The sequence below is a fragment of the Rutilus rutilus genome (genome assembly GCF_951802725.1).
Source record: "Rutilus rutilus genome assembly, chromosome: 1".
NCBI lineage: Eukaryota > Metazoa > Chordata > Actinopteri > Cypriniformes > Leuciscidae > Rutilus > Rutilus rutilus.
In genome coordinates this window covers 52,941,622-52,958,620 of record NC_140209.1, presented here as the reverse complement: position 1 = coordinate 52,958,620, position 16,999 = coordinate 52,941,622, and the positions used below count along the sequence as shown (strand labels likewise).

General features: G+C 38.4%; 1 protein-coding gene across 1 annotated transcript in view; it reads right to left on the bottom strand.

The window, feature by feature from the left end:
- grin2ca (glutamate receptor, ionotropic, N-methyl D-aspartate 2Ca) overlaps window positions 1-16,999 on the bottom strand; it is a 68,665-nt gene that overhangs the window by 13,771 nt on the left and 37,895 nt on the right. Inside the window, exons 4-5 of the mRNA XM_084407260.1 lie at window positions 15,340-15,454; window positions 9,111-9,322 (exon numbers count right to left, since the gene is read on the bottom strand). Of these exons, the coding sequence (XP_084263386.1) occupies window positions 9,111-9,322; window positions 15,340-15,454 (327 nt within the window). The remainder of the gene's footprint in view (window positions 1-9,110; window positions 9,323-15,339; window positions 15,455-16,999) is intronic.

Genomic DNA, 16,999 nt, shown 5'->3' with positions numbered 1-16,999 from the left:
GAGAAACAAACGGACTGCAAATACATTACCAAAACCAACCAAGCAAAACTACATTATTTCCATGAGTGTAGTTACGCGTCTCTCTCTCTCTCTCACTGATATATCTGATGATTCTGAAGTTAATTACTTAAAATTCAATTTAGTATCATGTCAAAAACTGAAAGCACAAGTTTTTGTGTCAGGTTGTTATGTTGTAATACTAAATATAACAGGAGAACAGTGAGTATTATGACCCGATGTGAGATCCACCAATCAGAGAGGTTCCCGAAATTAAACAGATTTTTTGATTGGTTAAAATGAATGGCGAATATCTCGTGGTCTTCACTGGCACCTATGTCTTGTCTAGGGTCCCTCATTCAATGAAAGTCAATGGGATTTTTTAAATCTGCGAAGAGAAAAAGTCTAATTGAAAGGTTGCAGGTTTAAATTACACAATAGGCAGTTCATGACCCATTAACCATCACTTAAGTTACAGGAGGTCCTGTAAATAGTATTATTTTTTGAGCTTTGCAAATATTGCCACACTTATATAAATACTCTCTCTTCAAGAACCACAGGGAAGTTCACAATGAAGTTGAACGTGTTGCATCTGCAATGTCCCTGAATATTAAAGACCAACCCTACACCCATGCCATAAACACGCTCGTCTTATCTCTTTATGTGCAGCTGTAAGTATGCAAGAAGTTTCAAATAGGTCAACCGTAATACAAGAACAAGGTCTTGTATATAATCTATTTGCTTCTGTCATTAGTTACTCAAACTAGTTTTGCAATTATGTTCAGTGCCAATCCATTTGCCACAGTCAACAAATACATTTAAACAGGGCCATTTCTGTGTAGATATCTGAAATGAAAAACCTTTCAGCGATGGTTGTGCCTCATTAACATTACATTGTTTCCTCAGTCTTGGCCTGCTTCCTGTTTCCTCGATTATGAATGTCGAATCGAAACTTACATCCAATCACAAGTGATTAACGACCGCTCCAATAAATCCATTCACACTGTCTAACAGCAGTGACGGAGACTGTTTGTGCTTTTCTATAGCCAGACAATAACACTGCATTCTGAATGAACCATCCTTCATGGCTAAAGTCTCTAAGCAACATCATCGAATACACGCAAACGCAAGATGATGTCCTCTGGGGAAGTGTAGGGGAACCTAAAAATGGCAAGGAACTAAAAAAGGGAGGATTACGAGAGCATTGATGGCGAGAAGTGGCGAGAGGACGCGTGACGTAAGCAGTGAGTGGGCGGATGGGTAGTGGCCGTCACGACGGGTCCTCGCGTTTTGTCGCAGCTGTGACAGATGGAAGAACAGCCGGGCCAAAACAAATCCAACTCAAATTAATCACAAACAAATAAAGATGGAAGAGAAACGGCCTGCAGGATCACTGGCCTCATGTTGGATAAGAGCTGGTACTGTAAAGAGACAGTACATACAGGATAAAACTGTGGCTCAGACATACGCTTTGTTCTTATAGAAATGGATGTCATGTGGTATTTACATAGTCATGTTACATTTAATCTGTCTCCATCTTTTTGACCTTGTTTAGACTAGCACAAAAAAATCTGAACAGAACAAAACACATAAAATCCAATACATCACATTTTTACAATTACAAACCAAAAGGTGGTTGGTTTGAAATCGAATTAAAATCAGATTTGAGCCAATTTTGCCAGCTGATGAAATTAGAAGTTACGTTTTTATTTTTTTTTATTTTTTTTATTGTACAATTGGTGCTGCAAAAAAGGGGAGTTCACTCTAAAAAGTGCTGGGTTGTTTCAACCCATGCTTGGGTCAAATATGGACAAACCCAACTGTTAGGTTTAAAAATCAACGGTTGGGTTTGTCCATATTTGACCCAAACATGGGTTGAAACAACCCAGCATTTTTTTAGGGTCAACAGCAACAAACAATGTATATAAATAATAAAGTAAATAGAATAATAATAAATTAATGTAAATAAATATATATGAATAAATACATGTGTTATTTTAGTATTATTTATACACTATTGTGTTTATTAATATATAAAAAAAATTATCCTCTCAGTTTTAATTTTAGCTGTAGTCATTTATTTTTTTAGTAATTTTAGTACATCAACCTACACTTTTTTTGTTACAGCTTTATTTTAATCAACGAAAACTATTTTAAAAGTATTAGTTTTAGTTCATTAACCACACTGAAACAAAAATGAATAAATTAGAATATAAATATTACATATGTTTCTCATTTGAAGCTGTTATCAATGATGAATGTCAGTTCTGCCCTCATGAAAGACTGAAAGAACCATTGCAAAAGCACGGTGAACCTACACAAGTTTAGGTTGTTACTTCTGCAACCAAAGTGGAAATAATAATACAACTGGTGACAGAAAATCTGTGAAACACTTGAAGGTAATGTCTTAGCACATGAGTGACTGGGACTATTTTTTGCCCAGGAAAATATTTTCCTAAATAAACCCTATCTAACAAACCCTAACTGTGTCATACCCTTTAAACCATAGACAACTGATAGGTAAAAAAAAAAAAAAGGTTGTTAGTAATGTTATACCAGGACCAACCTGATGTTGATCCAAGACCATGTCCTACTTGGCAAATCAGTCTCTGATCTATGATGCTCATGCAGACGACACAAGTTTAAGCTGGACTCCTACATTTCCCCATCCCCGTCCCCTTCCTGTCCTCTCTCTAAAAAGCAGAACATAATTCAAGAAATCAATATGAAGTGCACATTCTTGCCGTTTTAGTGAGAGAGTCAGTTAATGCATTACTGAAGTGGTAGAAATGGCCATCCAGTTCACATTAGCAAGATGTGTGGTAGAACAGCCATCCAAAACACTTTTTCTACACATCATCAACAGGGTTACTTGCTCAGAGAAATGCAATCGATACCCTTAAAATGTTTCCCGACCACATCTGATTTGAACTTAAATCTGTGCCTTTAGGAGCGTTACAGTGGCTCATGTTTCTGTACTTGATCATTATTTGTTTTTAGAGCTCTGGTTTATTTCACAATGCCTGAGGTAAAATAAACAGTACTGCCTTCCCCGAATTCTTCAGTCTGGATTCACAACAACAATTACAACCCTGGAAAACAACAGCGGGGTTTAATGTGGGCAATAAAGGGAGCATTTGTGAGTGCATGTATTCATACAATAAGCAGAATAAAGTAAGATTTGGAAGAAAATATGAGTGCTCATGCAAAACCTGCTGCCACAGTGTTGTTGTGGGTGACTGCAAGGACATTGCTAGGTGGTTGCTAGGGTGTTCTAGATGGTTGCTAGAGCGTAGGTATAGGCTGTTCTGGGGTGCGTTTCCCGTACAACAACGTAAATCCGCTGCTTAACTACCATAGTACAATTCATCATTGAAGAAATCAACTAGCTAGTCACAACTGTTTCCCGAAACCGTATTGTCGCAAATTGGTCGTTCAACCACGTTGGTTAATGATGTCACGCAGGTGGTGGAGTAATAACTAGCCTACTTTTAATGAATCTGTTTGAGATCGAATTAATGCTAGATGTTTTGCTATAAATTACGGATATGGCATCTGAGGACTATTTCTCATTTTTCTCAGTTATTTTTCTCTATTTCCAGATTCAATCATAGGCTCGTTCTTACGTACTAGAGCACGTTCGCACATGCGCACTATTCAAATCCGACACTTTAAATCTTCGACAAACTAAACGTCATAAACGACATTTGTATGTATTCTAAATAAAAGATATAGATTGTACTGAATGTCAGCTTGCTTATTTGGCTCAAGATAAGGATTTATTGAGTCCACATGTCAGGCAAATAAGAAACTATTCTTCTAACCACAGCTCGAAGGCTGTCGTTCGAACCACACAACTTTGCGATGCTGTTTGCGAATGTTCGTTGGAACTATGTTTTCGGGAAACACCGACTCGTTAAGAAGATAACGACTGAACTTGCGACCATAGTTGGCTAACAATGGTTTTGGGAAACGCACCCCTGGATGGTTCCTAAGGTATTATGGTGGTAGCTGGGGTGTTGCTACGTGGTTGCTACAGTGTTGTGGGTTGTTGCTAGGGTGTCCTGGACAGTTGCTAGGGGCATTGCTAGGTGGTTTCTACAAGGGCTGTGTGATTAATTGAAATTGTCATAAAATCGCGATGTGAGCATGTGCGATTTCTAAACCGAAGAAAGAACGATTTTCTCACCAGTCCCCTCAGTGTGGAATATGAATGCAGCACGCCTGCGTGAACAGAACAGAGCGGGTTTACCGTTAAAACATGGAACAAAGCACAGAACCAGGTTAATTCAGGGCAGGAGAAGGACTTGGCCCCAAAAAAATCAACATCCATGGTTTGGGAATATTTTGGACACAGGATAGATGATGTATCATAGAGCCAGGTAATTTGCAAGACCTGTCAAACTATCGTTGCGGCACAACTCAAGACGCAGGTCTAGAGGTGCGTTTTTTAAAAGTTTAACTTCTTTTATCTTGAGCACTGCATAGAATGCCGTGTCATGCGTGAGACGCTACAAAAGAGGCAAGACACGAGCGCAACGGTTGAAGACGTACGTCAAGCGCATTTACATAAAAAACAATGGCAGATTCTGAACTAGGTGAACACAAATACAGGCATTTGCAGACTGCACAGCATATGAAAAAAGTTCAAAAAGGCATGAGGAAATAACCGGCGCCATCATGTATTATTTATGCAAAGATATGATGCCCACAAAAAAGCCGGCTTCCAAAAATGATACAGACAAGTATGTGTGAAAGGAAATATTGTTTCAAATATTGTTTGCTAGTGTTCTGGATGCTAGCTAGACTGTTCAGAATAGTTGCTAGTGTGTTGATAGGGGTTTCTGGCTGGTTAGTAGGGTGTTCTGAGGTGACTGGTAGGATGTTACTAGTCTCGCGTAGCTAGACCTTCAGACTGACGACAGAAGGTCTGGAATCCAAGGCAGCTTTCATTGGCCAAGGACCACGCAGAGGCCGTCTGACTGACATGTAAAGCATCCAATCGCAGTTCGATTTGTTAAGCGTCATGTTTAGGGGCATGAAAATGTAACATCGATGTCTCTAAAATAACAGACTAGTGTGTAAAACTCTTGGACATATTATAAAGAGTCTAAGCCATGAACTTCACACACCTCACATTCTTTTGAAAATCCAGCGTTTATTTTATCCTGGTAAGTGCTCATTGTCACAGTAGTAAACACCACAGCTTTCTTCTTCCACGAGGGGGTTGTGCCTCACGAACATGTTGTTTCAAAGCGGACCATAAAGAACGTGACACACATGTCTCCCGGAAATCCTGTAGAATCAGGTGACGTCTGCGAAACTCCTTGAAGTGTTTCCAATTTTGTGTGCCATATGCTTCAGACGGCCGTTCAGCTAACAGTCCGTGGACGTGACATCTGAGGCTGAGACTAGGATGTTACTTACTGGCCCAAGTCAAAAGAAACAAGCTCAAGTCTCTGTGATATTCTGGTCTTAGCACACCTCTCCTCATGTCAACCAGACAGATGGCTTCAATTGTCATTCATATCTGTAGCGCAGATGGTGCGGGAAAAGGTATCACAGTTTATGACTTGAGGTTAAACATTTGCTCAAATGCCCGCCTTAGAAAGCAGTACTAATAAAGACGGGCAGAAAGCATGAAGGAAGGAGAGAAAGAAAGAAAAAGAATGAGAGAAATAGAGATGGTGTGATGGTGCTGCAAAATGCAGAGCGCTCTAATAACACTCTACGGTCTCTAACCTTCCCGGTAACCTCTTGACTAATGGTGTGCACCATAAAGGGGATTAGAGGCAATGAGACACACTAAACCCCCACCCACACACACATGCTATCATCTCCATAAACCATGGCAACTATTTGTTTGACATCAGTCACAGCATCAACAAAGATGCACACAACCAGCCCACCCCTTCCTCACGTCACAACAGCTGATGGGATTCATTGTTTCAACATCTCATGGTCACAAACAGTGTCCTCAAAATGTTTTAGGACATTCTTGGACTGCAAGTGTGTCATGAGTGTCCAAATACATTTTACGGCCCACTGTTACATTATCTTGTGGGTCTTTTTCCCATCCATGCTAACTTCTGTTTTTTGTTCAGCTGTTTCCGGGAGCACTGAATTGGCCTCAAAGTAATGAGTAGAACACCCTGAGGGAATGACTCTTAAATAACATGTTAATGGGCCTACCACAATGCTGTGTGTGTGTATTTGGAGAGGGGAGGCAGAGCGTGAGAGGTTTGAGACCCTCCGCTGAGTCCAGCGCAGCTTCAATCAGCTCTGCTAATTACCGCTCAGTTCTCATGAGGTGAAGCCGCAATCCTGTGAGTATCCAGTTATCTTCATCCAGAGCTGAATGCAAGCAGGTTGTGAAGGACTGAAAACAGACAACTGACCCTAATGCGCAGCAACTAGAGCTGTCAGTATGAACAGTAAAAAATAAATGTTTGTGGCAAGCTTTAAATAGACAAAAAGTGGCTTTAGAAGTCAACATGTCCACATATATAATATAATATAATTATTATATTGTTTTATTTCTATATCAGTGAACATAAGCCAATCACCACAAAATCATGGTAACACAAGCTCGAACTGCTTCGATGGCATGATCAATTGCCTTCATTTTTTTGATAAAAAGTAAAAAATAATGATTTTATTATTAATAACTCATATAAATCAGACTTCCTAAAGCAACATACCGAAAAAATGTAAGTTAGAAGCATCAGTACTTTTAATTGCTCCCCAACCACATTGCAAGTGGATTGTGGTCACATTATACTTTGGCGGTACTCAAGTTTTGTACTCAAGTTTCCTCCAGATGTCTGTGCCATTAAACCAGATGCATTATTATTATAAAACAGTCAGTTGGTCACACTTTATATTAGGTGTCCTTAACGACTACAATGTACTTATTGTGTTCATATTGTATTGAGAAACACTTTTGCTGCTATTGAGGTGGTATATGGGTCAGGTTTGGTGGTATGGTTAGGTTTAAGGGTGGGTTAAGGTGTAAGTAAGGGAAGGCTCAACAGTGTAATTATAGATGTAATTACAGAAATGAATTACAGCTATAATTACATGCAGGTGTTTAAAAAATAAGTGCAATGTAAAAACATATATGTACACAATAAGTGCATCGTATCAAATCATTAATTTAAATGTTAGTACATAGTAGTTAAAGACACCTAATATAAAGTGGAACCCAACAGTTTTACCAATGCAAGATTTCCCAGCTGCAATTAATTGACCTGAAATAGAAAACTGGCAATAGTAGAAGATTTTCTGCACATCAGTGGCAGTGCACTTTTGGCAAGGCTGAGAATGCAAAACTAATGTGTGTTGCAATATGAATAGCATTATCAAATTTCCTTTGTCCTTCTGTTGTTCTTTCAGGTAGTTTCTGCTGACATCTGTCTAATATTGTTTTATCTAATTCATTATTTGCAAAAATCTGGCACTCGTAACAACACCTGACCATCTGGAAGCAGAAGTGTTTTCCAACAGAAGAGCAACAAAACAGTAATACAGTCACATTCCTTCATTCTGTTCAGTAATATGATAAAGGCTCAGACCGGTCTATTCATTAAGACGAGCCCAGGCCTCTTTAATTATCCATTGATAAAGTGCTCCAGTGTGCTTGTTTACTGTGAGTTTACTGTGCTCTGTGGTTGACTGACAATGACCACCGCAGCTGTGGACTGGAGAAGGATACTGAAGAGGCTTCTGGGTAATTCCCTCATCAGCAAGGTGAATGTACACTACTTGTCAACATTTTGGGGTCAGTAAGATATTTTCTGCTACTTTTATTCCACAAAGATTCATTAAATTATGGAAGTCCATTTCTGCCAAATTAGGGGGGGGAAACATGCTTTATAATTATGACATAAAAAGTGGAAATTAAGATATACTGTCAGAATTATGAGATGAAAGTAATAAATCTGACATCAAAGTCATGACATTAAAAACAATGACATAAAAAGCCAAAACTGTGAGATAAAAAGAAAACATTTTGACTGTCATAATCATGAGATAAAAAGTCTAAATTATGTGGAAAAAGCCATAATTATGACTCAGCCTAAAATGTTGTGATAATTTATAAATTATCACAACATTTTAGGCTAAGTCATAATTACTTTTTATCTCATAATTATGACTTTTTGTCAAAAGTATTAATTCATTTTTGTCATTATTTCAACTTTTGTCATATTTATGACTTTTTGACTATTTTCATTATTATGATTTACCAAAGCATGATTTTTTTTCTTATGTGGCAGAAACGGGCTTTTGTGTTAAATTGATCGAAAGTGACAATAAAGACATTTATAATGTAAAGATTTCTATTAAAAAAAAGAGCAAAGAATCCTGAAAATAATGTATCATGGTTTCCACAAAAATATTAACTCTTTCCCCACCAGCGTTTCTTTTTTTTAAAGTTGCCAGCCACCGCCAGCATGTTTGACCATTTTCACCAAACTTTCATGGCCCTCAAAATATTTAGTTTGAATATTTCGTATGAATATCTGAACATACAAATATGAACATGCAAGGCAAGGCAACTCACCATTCTGACTTTTTTTCTCACTGACTTTATTTCATGCAATTCTGACTTTATAACTTGCAATTTTGACTTTATAACTCACAACTGCAAGTTTACTGAGAAGAAAAGTCAGAATTGTGAGATAAAAAGTCGCAATTTTAAATTGTTTTATTCCGTGGCGGAAACAAGCTTCCAAAAACAACACCAAATTAAGACTAGTAGTGCACCTCCTCAATTCCCCTCAGCTCATTTTGGGCTTTGAAACTACAACCTTTGGGTAACCAGCTCAAAACTTTAACCACTAATACACACCATTATACCCAATGTAGGTTCAGGTTGTTTGGGGTTGTCTTTTTTTGTTCGCCCCAAAATGAAAAATTTGTCATCATTTACTCAAAAGATATTCAAAAAAAATGTTTGTTTGTCAATGTTGTTTGAACCACAGCCTTCTCTTTTTTTTTTTTTGTTGCACAAAAGTAAGAAAGTCATACAGGTTTGGAATGACACGAAGGTGAGTAAACAATGACTGAACTATCCCTTTCAGCATTGTGAAGAGCAAAACACAGTTACTTACGTTTCTGTCTTGTTCGACTGCCGTCTACAGGGGACGGTGTTACTGAGGCAGGTGCCAGTGACAGGATCCACAGCTTCTACGATCACAAAAGGCCTTTCCTCAAGTGTGGCGACTGTCAAGTGACGGTTGTCAGACACAGGCTCCAGGAAGGTCCCATAACGGGGCCAGACAGGGTACCTCGTCTGCAGGATACCGTACTCATAATTCCCCACCTGTTAAAAAGAGAGACAGGTTTTAAAGTGTTAGAGATTATGACACATCCTTCCAGCTTTAAGCTGTTGAATTTCTTCATGAAGTTTTACAAATAAACAGTTTATACTCATAAAACAAAGCCAGAAACACAACATTTTATATCATTCTATTTTATGCATTCTAAGTATCCGAATACAAAAAAAATAAAGGACATCAGGGAATTTTATTTATCTTCATCTTTCTCTATTTGCTGTGTTTACACTTGGGTTATTATGTATTCATTGTGCAGAATTAGAGGCGTTGGTTAATTTCCTCTTGAATGGGTTTAACACACATCATTGTTAGTCCTGTTAGAGCAAAGACAAGACTCATGAGAAAAATGCCATATACTATTTGAAAACTTCTATTTCAACCTAACCAAGGAAATGAAAGCAATGCTGTATTTAAATGACTTCAAGCCGATGCAAATCTCTGAGCAAGCACTTTCTGTCGGTAACGCTTTATTAGTTTGGATGCAAGTAATCTTTGTGTGATAATTATATTCATTAGATTTTATGGTGCTTACCAAAATAGACAAATTGTAATATATTGGCTAGATCCTTTCATAAACATATAGACCACAGCTCAGGGAAAACACAAAACCACATAGTGAAACTAATTACTGTTTTTTATTAAGCAAGAGACTGTCCACACTTAATCATCCAGTGCGAAATCGGTCCCTGGCTGGAATCACCCGTGCGCTTATTTTTCTGACAAATACTTATGTCATGCCCATAAATCAGCATTAAATAATGTACAGTTCTTTGGGTTTCGTGGGATCAAGATAGTCCTAATAATGACAGATTCAAAGAATCTGCCCTTCAGTGAGCCAAATCACACCCTACTGAAATATATGCCTTTATACAGGAAGTGCAACACTACCAGCATGATCATTGCTATGAGTGATTATAGAGTTGTTTGTAGTGATGGTTATCATAGTGTTGTTTATCAGTGTATTGTAAGATACTACTAATTATGGCAGTATGTCAGTTATCACAGTTCTATTTATAACAGTGTCAATAATCATAGTGCTGGTTATGAAAGTGTCACTTATCGTATTGCTGGTTATCAAACAGCTAGTAGTCAAAGTTGTTTATACTGATAGTTTTAATTATCACAGTGTTAGTTATGATAGCTTTGGTTATCACAGAGTTGGTTATCATAGTGCTGGTAATCATAAAGTTGTTCACACTGCTGATTTTCATAGTATCGATTATCACAGTGCTGGTTATGATAGTGTCAGTTATAATAGTGCTGATTATCACAGTGCTAGTTATGATAGCTTTGGTTATCACAGAGTTGGTTATCATAGTGCTGGTAATCATAAAGTTGTTCACACTGCTGATTTTCATAGTATCGATTATCACAGTGCTGGTTATGATAGTGTCAGTTATAATAGTGCTGATTATCACAGTGCTAGTTATGATAGTGTCAGTTATAATAGTGCTGATTATCACAGTGCTAGTTATGATAGTGTCAGTTATAATAGTGCTGATTATCACAGTGCTAGTTATGATAGTGTCAGTTATAATAGTGCTGATTATCACAGTGCTAGTTATGATAGTGTCAGTTATAATAGTGCTGATTATCATTGTGCTGGTAATCAAAGAGTCATTAGTAGTGCTAGTAATCATAAAGTTGTTTATACTGCTAATTACCATAGTATTGGTTATCAAAGTGCTGGTTTGAAAGTGTCAGTTATCATAGTGCTAGTAATCAAGGTTGTTCATACTTATAATATCAATTATTGCAGTGGTAGTTATGATAATTTCATCTATCATATTGCTGGTTATCATAGTGCTATAGTAATCATAAAGTTGTTAAAACTCATTGTTTAAATAGTGTCGGGTTATCATAGCACTGGTTATCATACTGTTAGTAACTGTACAGCTGTTTATACAGCTAGATATCATAGTATTGATTATAATCATGTTATGATCGTGTCAGTTATCATAATGCTGTTTATCATAGGATCTGTTATCAGAGTGCTAGTTATTAAAGAGTTGGCTATAGTGCTAGTTACAGCATAGGTGATCATAGTACCAGTTATCACAATGCTACTATTACAGTGTCAGTTATCATAGGATTAATTTTCACAGTGTCGGTCCAGGTTCACAAAAACTCAAGAGTCAATACCCATTTTTTGCAGCTGCATCTGTCACTAGACGTTAGACCGGTCTTTGAAGGTCTTGGTCTTGTCAAAAATGTCCCCAAAATGAATACAAATTCAAGATATGATTGCAAAAAAAGTACTTGTATGAGATCTTGAATTTTATATTACAACATATGATATTAAATCATATGCTATAATATAAAAATCAAGATCTCATACAAGCACTTTTATAAGCAATATCAAAAGAACAAGTGAGCCGATTGCAAACGTGCTGATTTTATACAAATGTTAAATGAACAATGTAAACATTATTCTCAACATTATTTATGCAGTTGTAATTGTACCAATTCTGTGCCACCGCTGCAGTGCAAAAATTTATTTTTTTGTTATTGATTTTTCATTCGATTGGTAACAGCTATGGAGCCTTATTAAGAGTCTTATTATTCTAATTGTATGTATTGATTAAATACAAGACATTTCTTAGGCAGTAGATGTGGTCTGGGTCTGGATCTGGGTCTGGGTCTGGGTCTTGGTCTGGTCTGGTCTGGTCTGGTCTGGGTCTGGGTCTGGGTCTGGGTCTGGGTCTTGGTCTGGTCTGGTCTGGTCTGGTCTGGTCTGGTCTGGGTCTGGGTCTGGTCTTGGTCTGGTCTGGTCTGGGTCTGGGTCTGGTCTGGGTCTGGGTCTGGGTCTGGGTCTGGGTCTTGGTCTGGTCTGGGTCTGGGTCTGGGTCTGGGTCTGGTCTTGGTCTGGTCTGGTCTGGTCTGGGTCTGGGTCTGGGTCTTGGTCTTGGTCTGGTCTGGGTCTGGGTCTTGGTCTGGTCTTGGTCTGGTCTGGTCTGGTCTGGGTCTGGGTCTGGGTCTGGGTCTTGGTCTTGGTCTTGGTCTGGTCTTGGTCTGGTCTGGTCTGGTCTGGTCTGGTCTGGGTCTGGGTCTGGGTCTGGGTCTGGTCTGGTCTTGGTCTTGGTCTTGGTCTTGGTCTTGGTCTGGTCTGGTCTGGTCTGGGTCTGGGTCTGGGTCTTGGTCTGGTCTTGGTCTTGGTCTTGGTCTCTTCCCCTCAGAGTCTTGGTCTTTTCTTGGTCTCAACACACACTTGGTCTTGATTGTCTCAGTTTAGGTAGTCTTGACTACAACACTGCTGGACGTGCAAACGTTTTTTTTCTATGAAGACGGGAGTAAACTATTTATCTTTGCTTTATAATATGTAATTTGCATATTCCTAATCTATCTTGCAGTAATTCTTAAAGACACAGTGGAGAGAGTCTTTACAGGGTTACTCTGGATCACAGTACAGTGACTGAAGAAAGGCCAACCTCTGGCACCTGAGGGCACCTTAGCAGCTTTTGACAAAAATTTGAGGATGACACTAGCTAAGTAATAAGGAAAGAGTTATGACCAGCTTTCAGCCTCACTGTGTTTGAAAAGTACAACCTTCTGCCTAATAAATGACCTACACAGTAAATTACATCAACAAAGCAAAGACGACTGGAATGGAAAAGCACTCTTTCAGCCCGGTGCTGAAATAGATTTGCGAAACAGACATAGATAAGAGCTGTATATCTTCCACCTGAGGCAAAGGACAATGGACTTTACCCTGAAAGACAGATCGCCAATGAGAACTGAGAGAGTCACGCGTACAACACAGAGAGACAATCCATTTCATTAAAAGAAGTTCATCATGCCTGTTGTCGTCACGCACCAAGACACCTTGTGAATATGTGAGCAGGATGAAAGAAGCCATTCTATGAAGAAAGTTAAAAAATATCACTCTTTGTTTATCAGGCTCAAAGAGAGAGGATAAGAAAGCCATAGTGACTGCAACACAAAGGGAGAATCTGTTAAAGGAATAGTTCACAGAAAAATCAAAACTCTGTCATCATTTACTCACCTTCATGTTGTTCTGAATCCATGTGACTTTCTTTCTTCCGTGGGACACAAAGAGACAAAGACTCTTGCCCATTCCCTTACAATAGAGGACTGGTCTTTTAAGCTACCAAAAGGTTGCAAAAGCTTCATTAAATTATCATCAAATTACTCCATAGAACTTCGTATGTCTTCTAAATACATATGATAGCTTTGTGTGAACAATGTCATAATGTACCGAAAATCATGAACATCCGCCCTAGCTCTTATTGGTGCAAGAAATGAGAGAAGTAGAAATTTCTGATTTGTTAATGAATAATTCTTTTGAGTTTATTTTTTTTCAAAGAATCAGTTGATCTGTATCATAAAGCTTGTCTGAAATATTCAGAATCAGACTCATCTGGTTTTTGAGTAAAGCTCACAGCAGCAATGATCTGGTCTCGGTGGTTAACAGCTCACTGGAGTGAAAATTATTGTCTCTTTTTCACACAATGCTACCTTATGACTTCAGAAGATTTGGAAAATAACGCACATATCATATGGACTACTTTTCTGTTATTTTATAATGATTTTAGATCCTTTTTTTAAGCTTGAAAGCTCTGATTCCCAATAGAAACGAGCGACAGAGTCTTCAGAATTATTCTTTTTGTTGTCCACGAAAGAAAGAAAGAAAGAAAGTCATATGGGTTTGGAATGACATGAGGGTGAGAAAATGATGACAGAATTTTTTATTTATGGGAGAACTGTGCCTTTAAAGCACTAGACAGCAGTGAGATTAAATGGAGAGCAACATCAAATATTCCTCATCAAATTATTTTAGTATCTCATCTACTATCTACATTTTTATAGCTCCATTGAGAAACATCTGTGACTAAGCTGATATTTTAAACTAAATCCGCTAAGTCTCCTATGTTATGAAAGAGCAATAGCTTTTTTCCAATTTTCCTCTTGGAGGATGTTATTTATTGGTGCATGCATGCCTATTAAACTGAAAAAAAAAGTATATATATATTTTTGGATGTTTTGAGAGACATGCTCTTGCTAGCTCTGTATCAGTGCCTATAGTCAGTGTAAAAAATGACAGAATCCCATTGTCATCCAATTCATTCCACCTTGTTTTAAATAGCAGAAAGCGTTTGATTACAGCAGTCTACATGTTTTCAGCACAGCGTGGTGATTGTGTCGAGCCTGGCAGAAAATGAGAATGGCCGACATCTCATTTGGAGCTTTGTTCTATTTTTCATGGCTTTCTCTCTCAGTGGTGATCCAGACGAGCGTTGCATCACTCTCAGCTCCTGATATAACTTCACTCCACCTGGAGGACAAAAAGCGTGGCCTATGCCAGGGAATTTTGGGCAAGATTCCACAACCAATATGAACCGAGTCCAACCTGAAGAAAATATCAATAACGAGTAATTGCTTAAAGACTGCTGGACGCAGTTTTTTGAGGCCCTGAACCAAAACAAATAGTCTTTATGGGCACCTTTCCCACTGGCTGTATAAACAGTGTTGAGGCTGCATGAAAGTAGTGACCGTAAAATTGTTGTGCACATTTCCATGAATGATTTTGAGGCAGACTGCGTTTCATTTTGTATTGCTTGTTACTGCTGATGTTTAAAGTTGCGGCAAACACAGTGAATTAGCTATCATTCATGTTGACCACTATAAAAAACGCAGGACACCTGAGAATAGTTTGGTCATAAAACCAGACGGTGCACAGAAGATGTCATCCAGCTCTGGTAAAAACATAAATGTTTAATAGGATGTTTCACCCCTTCCAATTTCCATTCTCTGAACATAAAAAAGTGAAAGTTGACACTATTCAAACTAATAACACTAAGGTGTGCATGCTATTTATCAATGGTGTTTTTGAATCACAACTAGCCTGAAGGCAATAAAACCTGCAGATGTGCATTGAAATTGATGACACCATTGGTGGTGCAACCTTTCGAATATAATATGGAAGAATAAAAATTACATTTTTCATAATTTCACAGGCAAAAAAAAACAAAAAAAACATTCTTACCTTATCCCACTGTCTCCCGCGGTCCAGAGTGATTATGATCATGGAAGGGTTGACCAGATATCCATCAGTGTTGAAGGAAAAGTCTGTATTCTCCCATGACACATTCAGCATATGCCTGTGAAAAGAGTCAGACAGATGTTTTCTAAAAAATGTTTGGGAATCTCCACCCAGAGCACCCAAGCAACTCATTACACCCACCCTATCAACCGCATAGCAACACATGTAAAACTAACCGTTACACACTAGTAACCGCACAGCAACGCACTAAAGACCTCCCAGAACGCCCTAGCAACCCCATAGCAACATACAAAAACCACTCATAACACCCACCCTATCAACTACATAGCAACATACATAAAACCACCTGTTACACCCTAGTAACCGCATAGCAAAACACGTAAAACCTCCAAGAACACCTTAGCAACCCCTTAGCAACCCCATAGCAACATAGAAAAAACACTCATAACACCCAAGCTATCAACCAGTAACACACGCAAAACCACCTGTTACACCCTAGTAATCACATAGCATCGCACTAAAAACCTCAGATCACTATAGCAATCCCATAGCAACATACAAAAAGCACTCATAACACCCAAGCTATCAACTGCATGCAGAGCAAGTAGCAACACACGTAAAACTAGGCCTACCTGTTACACCCTAGTAATTGCATAGTAAAGCACTAAAAACCTCCAACAACACCTTAGCAATCCCATAGCACCATAGAAAAAAACACTCATAACACCCAAGCTATCAACTGCATAGCAACACACGTAAAACCACCTTTTACACCCTAGTAACCGCATAGCAACGCACTAAAAACCTCCCTGAACACCCTAGCAACCCCATAGCAACATACAAAAAACATGCATGACACCCAATCCCCCGCATAGCAACGCACGTAAAACCACCTGTTACACCATAGTAACCACATAGGAATGCACTAAAAATCTCCCAGATCACCCTAGCAACCCCATAGTAATGCATACCCAGAAAGTCCTAGCAACAACACAGTAACGCAATAAAAAACCCAGAACAGCCGCGTTTTTTTAACAGATTTTTGGGCACAACATCCTGGTAATTATTGTTGGGCTTTCAAAATAATAATAATAATAATAATTTTCAAAACTTTTCTGCTGAAACAAATTCCCAAAGCAATAAAAAAAATGCCAAAACCATGCCAACACTTCCGCTTGGACCTCCCTGAGGACACAGTCTCTCAGTTTTTTCAGGATCCTTCACCTCTCAAGGCTCTCCACTGAAGCCATCTAAATCAACCTGCTTCCAAACGCAGGCTAGACCTTATTGTGGAGCAGCTTCTGTTTCAGCTAAATTTATTAGTTTCAAGACAATCATCACATATCCCAACAGCAACATTTTGCATCTGTTTCTAACATTGCATGCCAAGAAAAATGTAACTGTAATGTTTAGTGTTAGGGGGTTGAAAAATTCAAGTTAGGACCTACTGTAAATGTTACCTCAAATTGTTGACTCCTAAATTATCTTTACCCACTAAACAATAAAATAGGTGAAAAATGTTATGGAGAAATGACAAATCTAGGGGGCGGGCTTTTTTGATCGAGGCCAAAATGCAAACACCCAGCAACCACAGAGAGCACCCTAGCAACCACATAGCAATGTGCTAAAATCCACTTAGCAT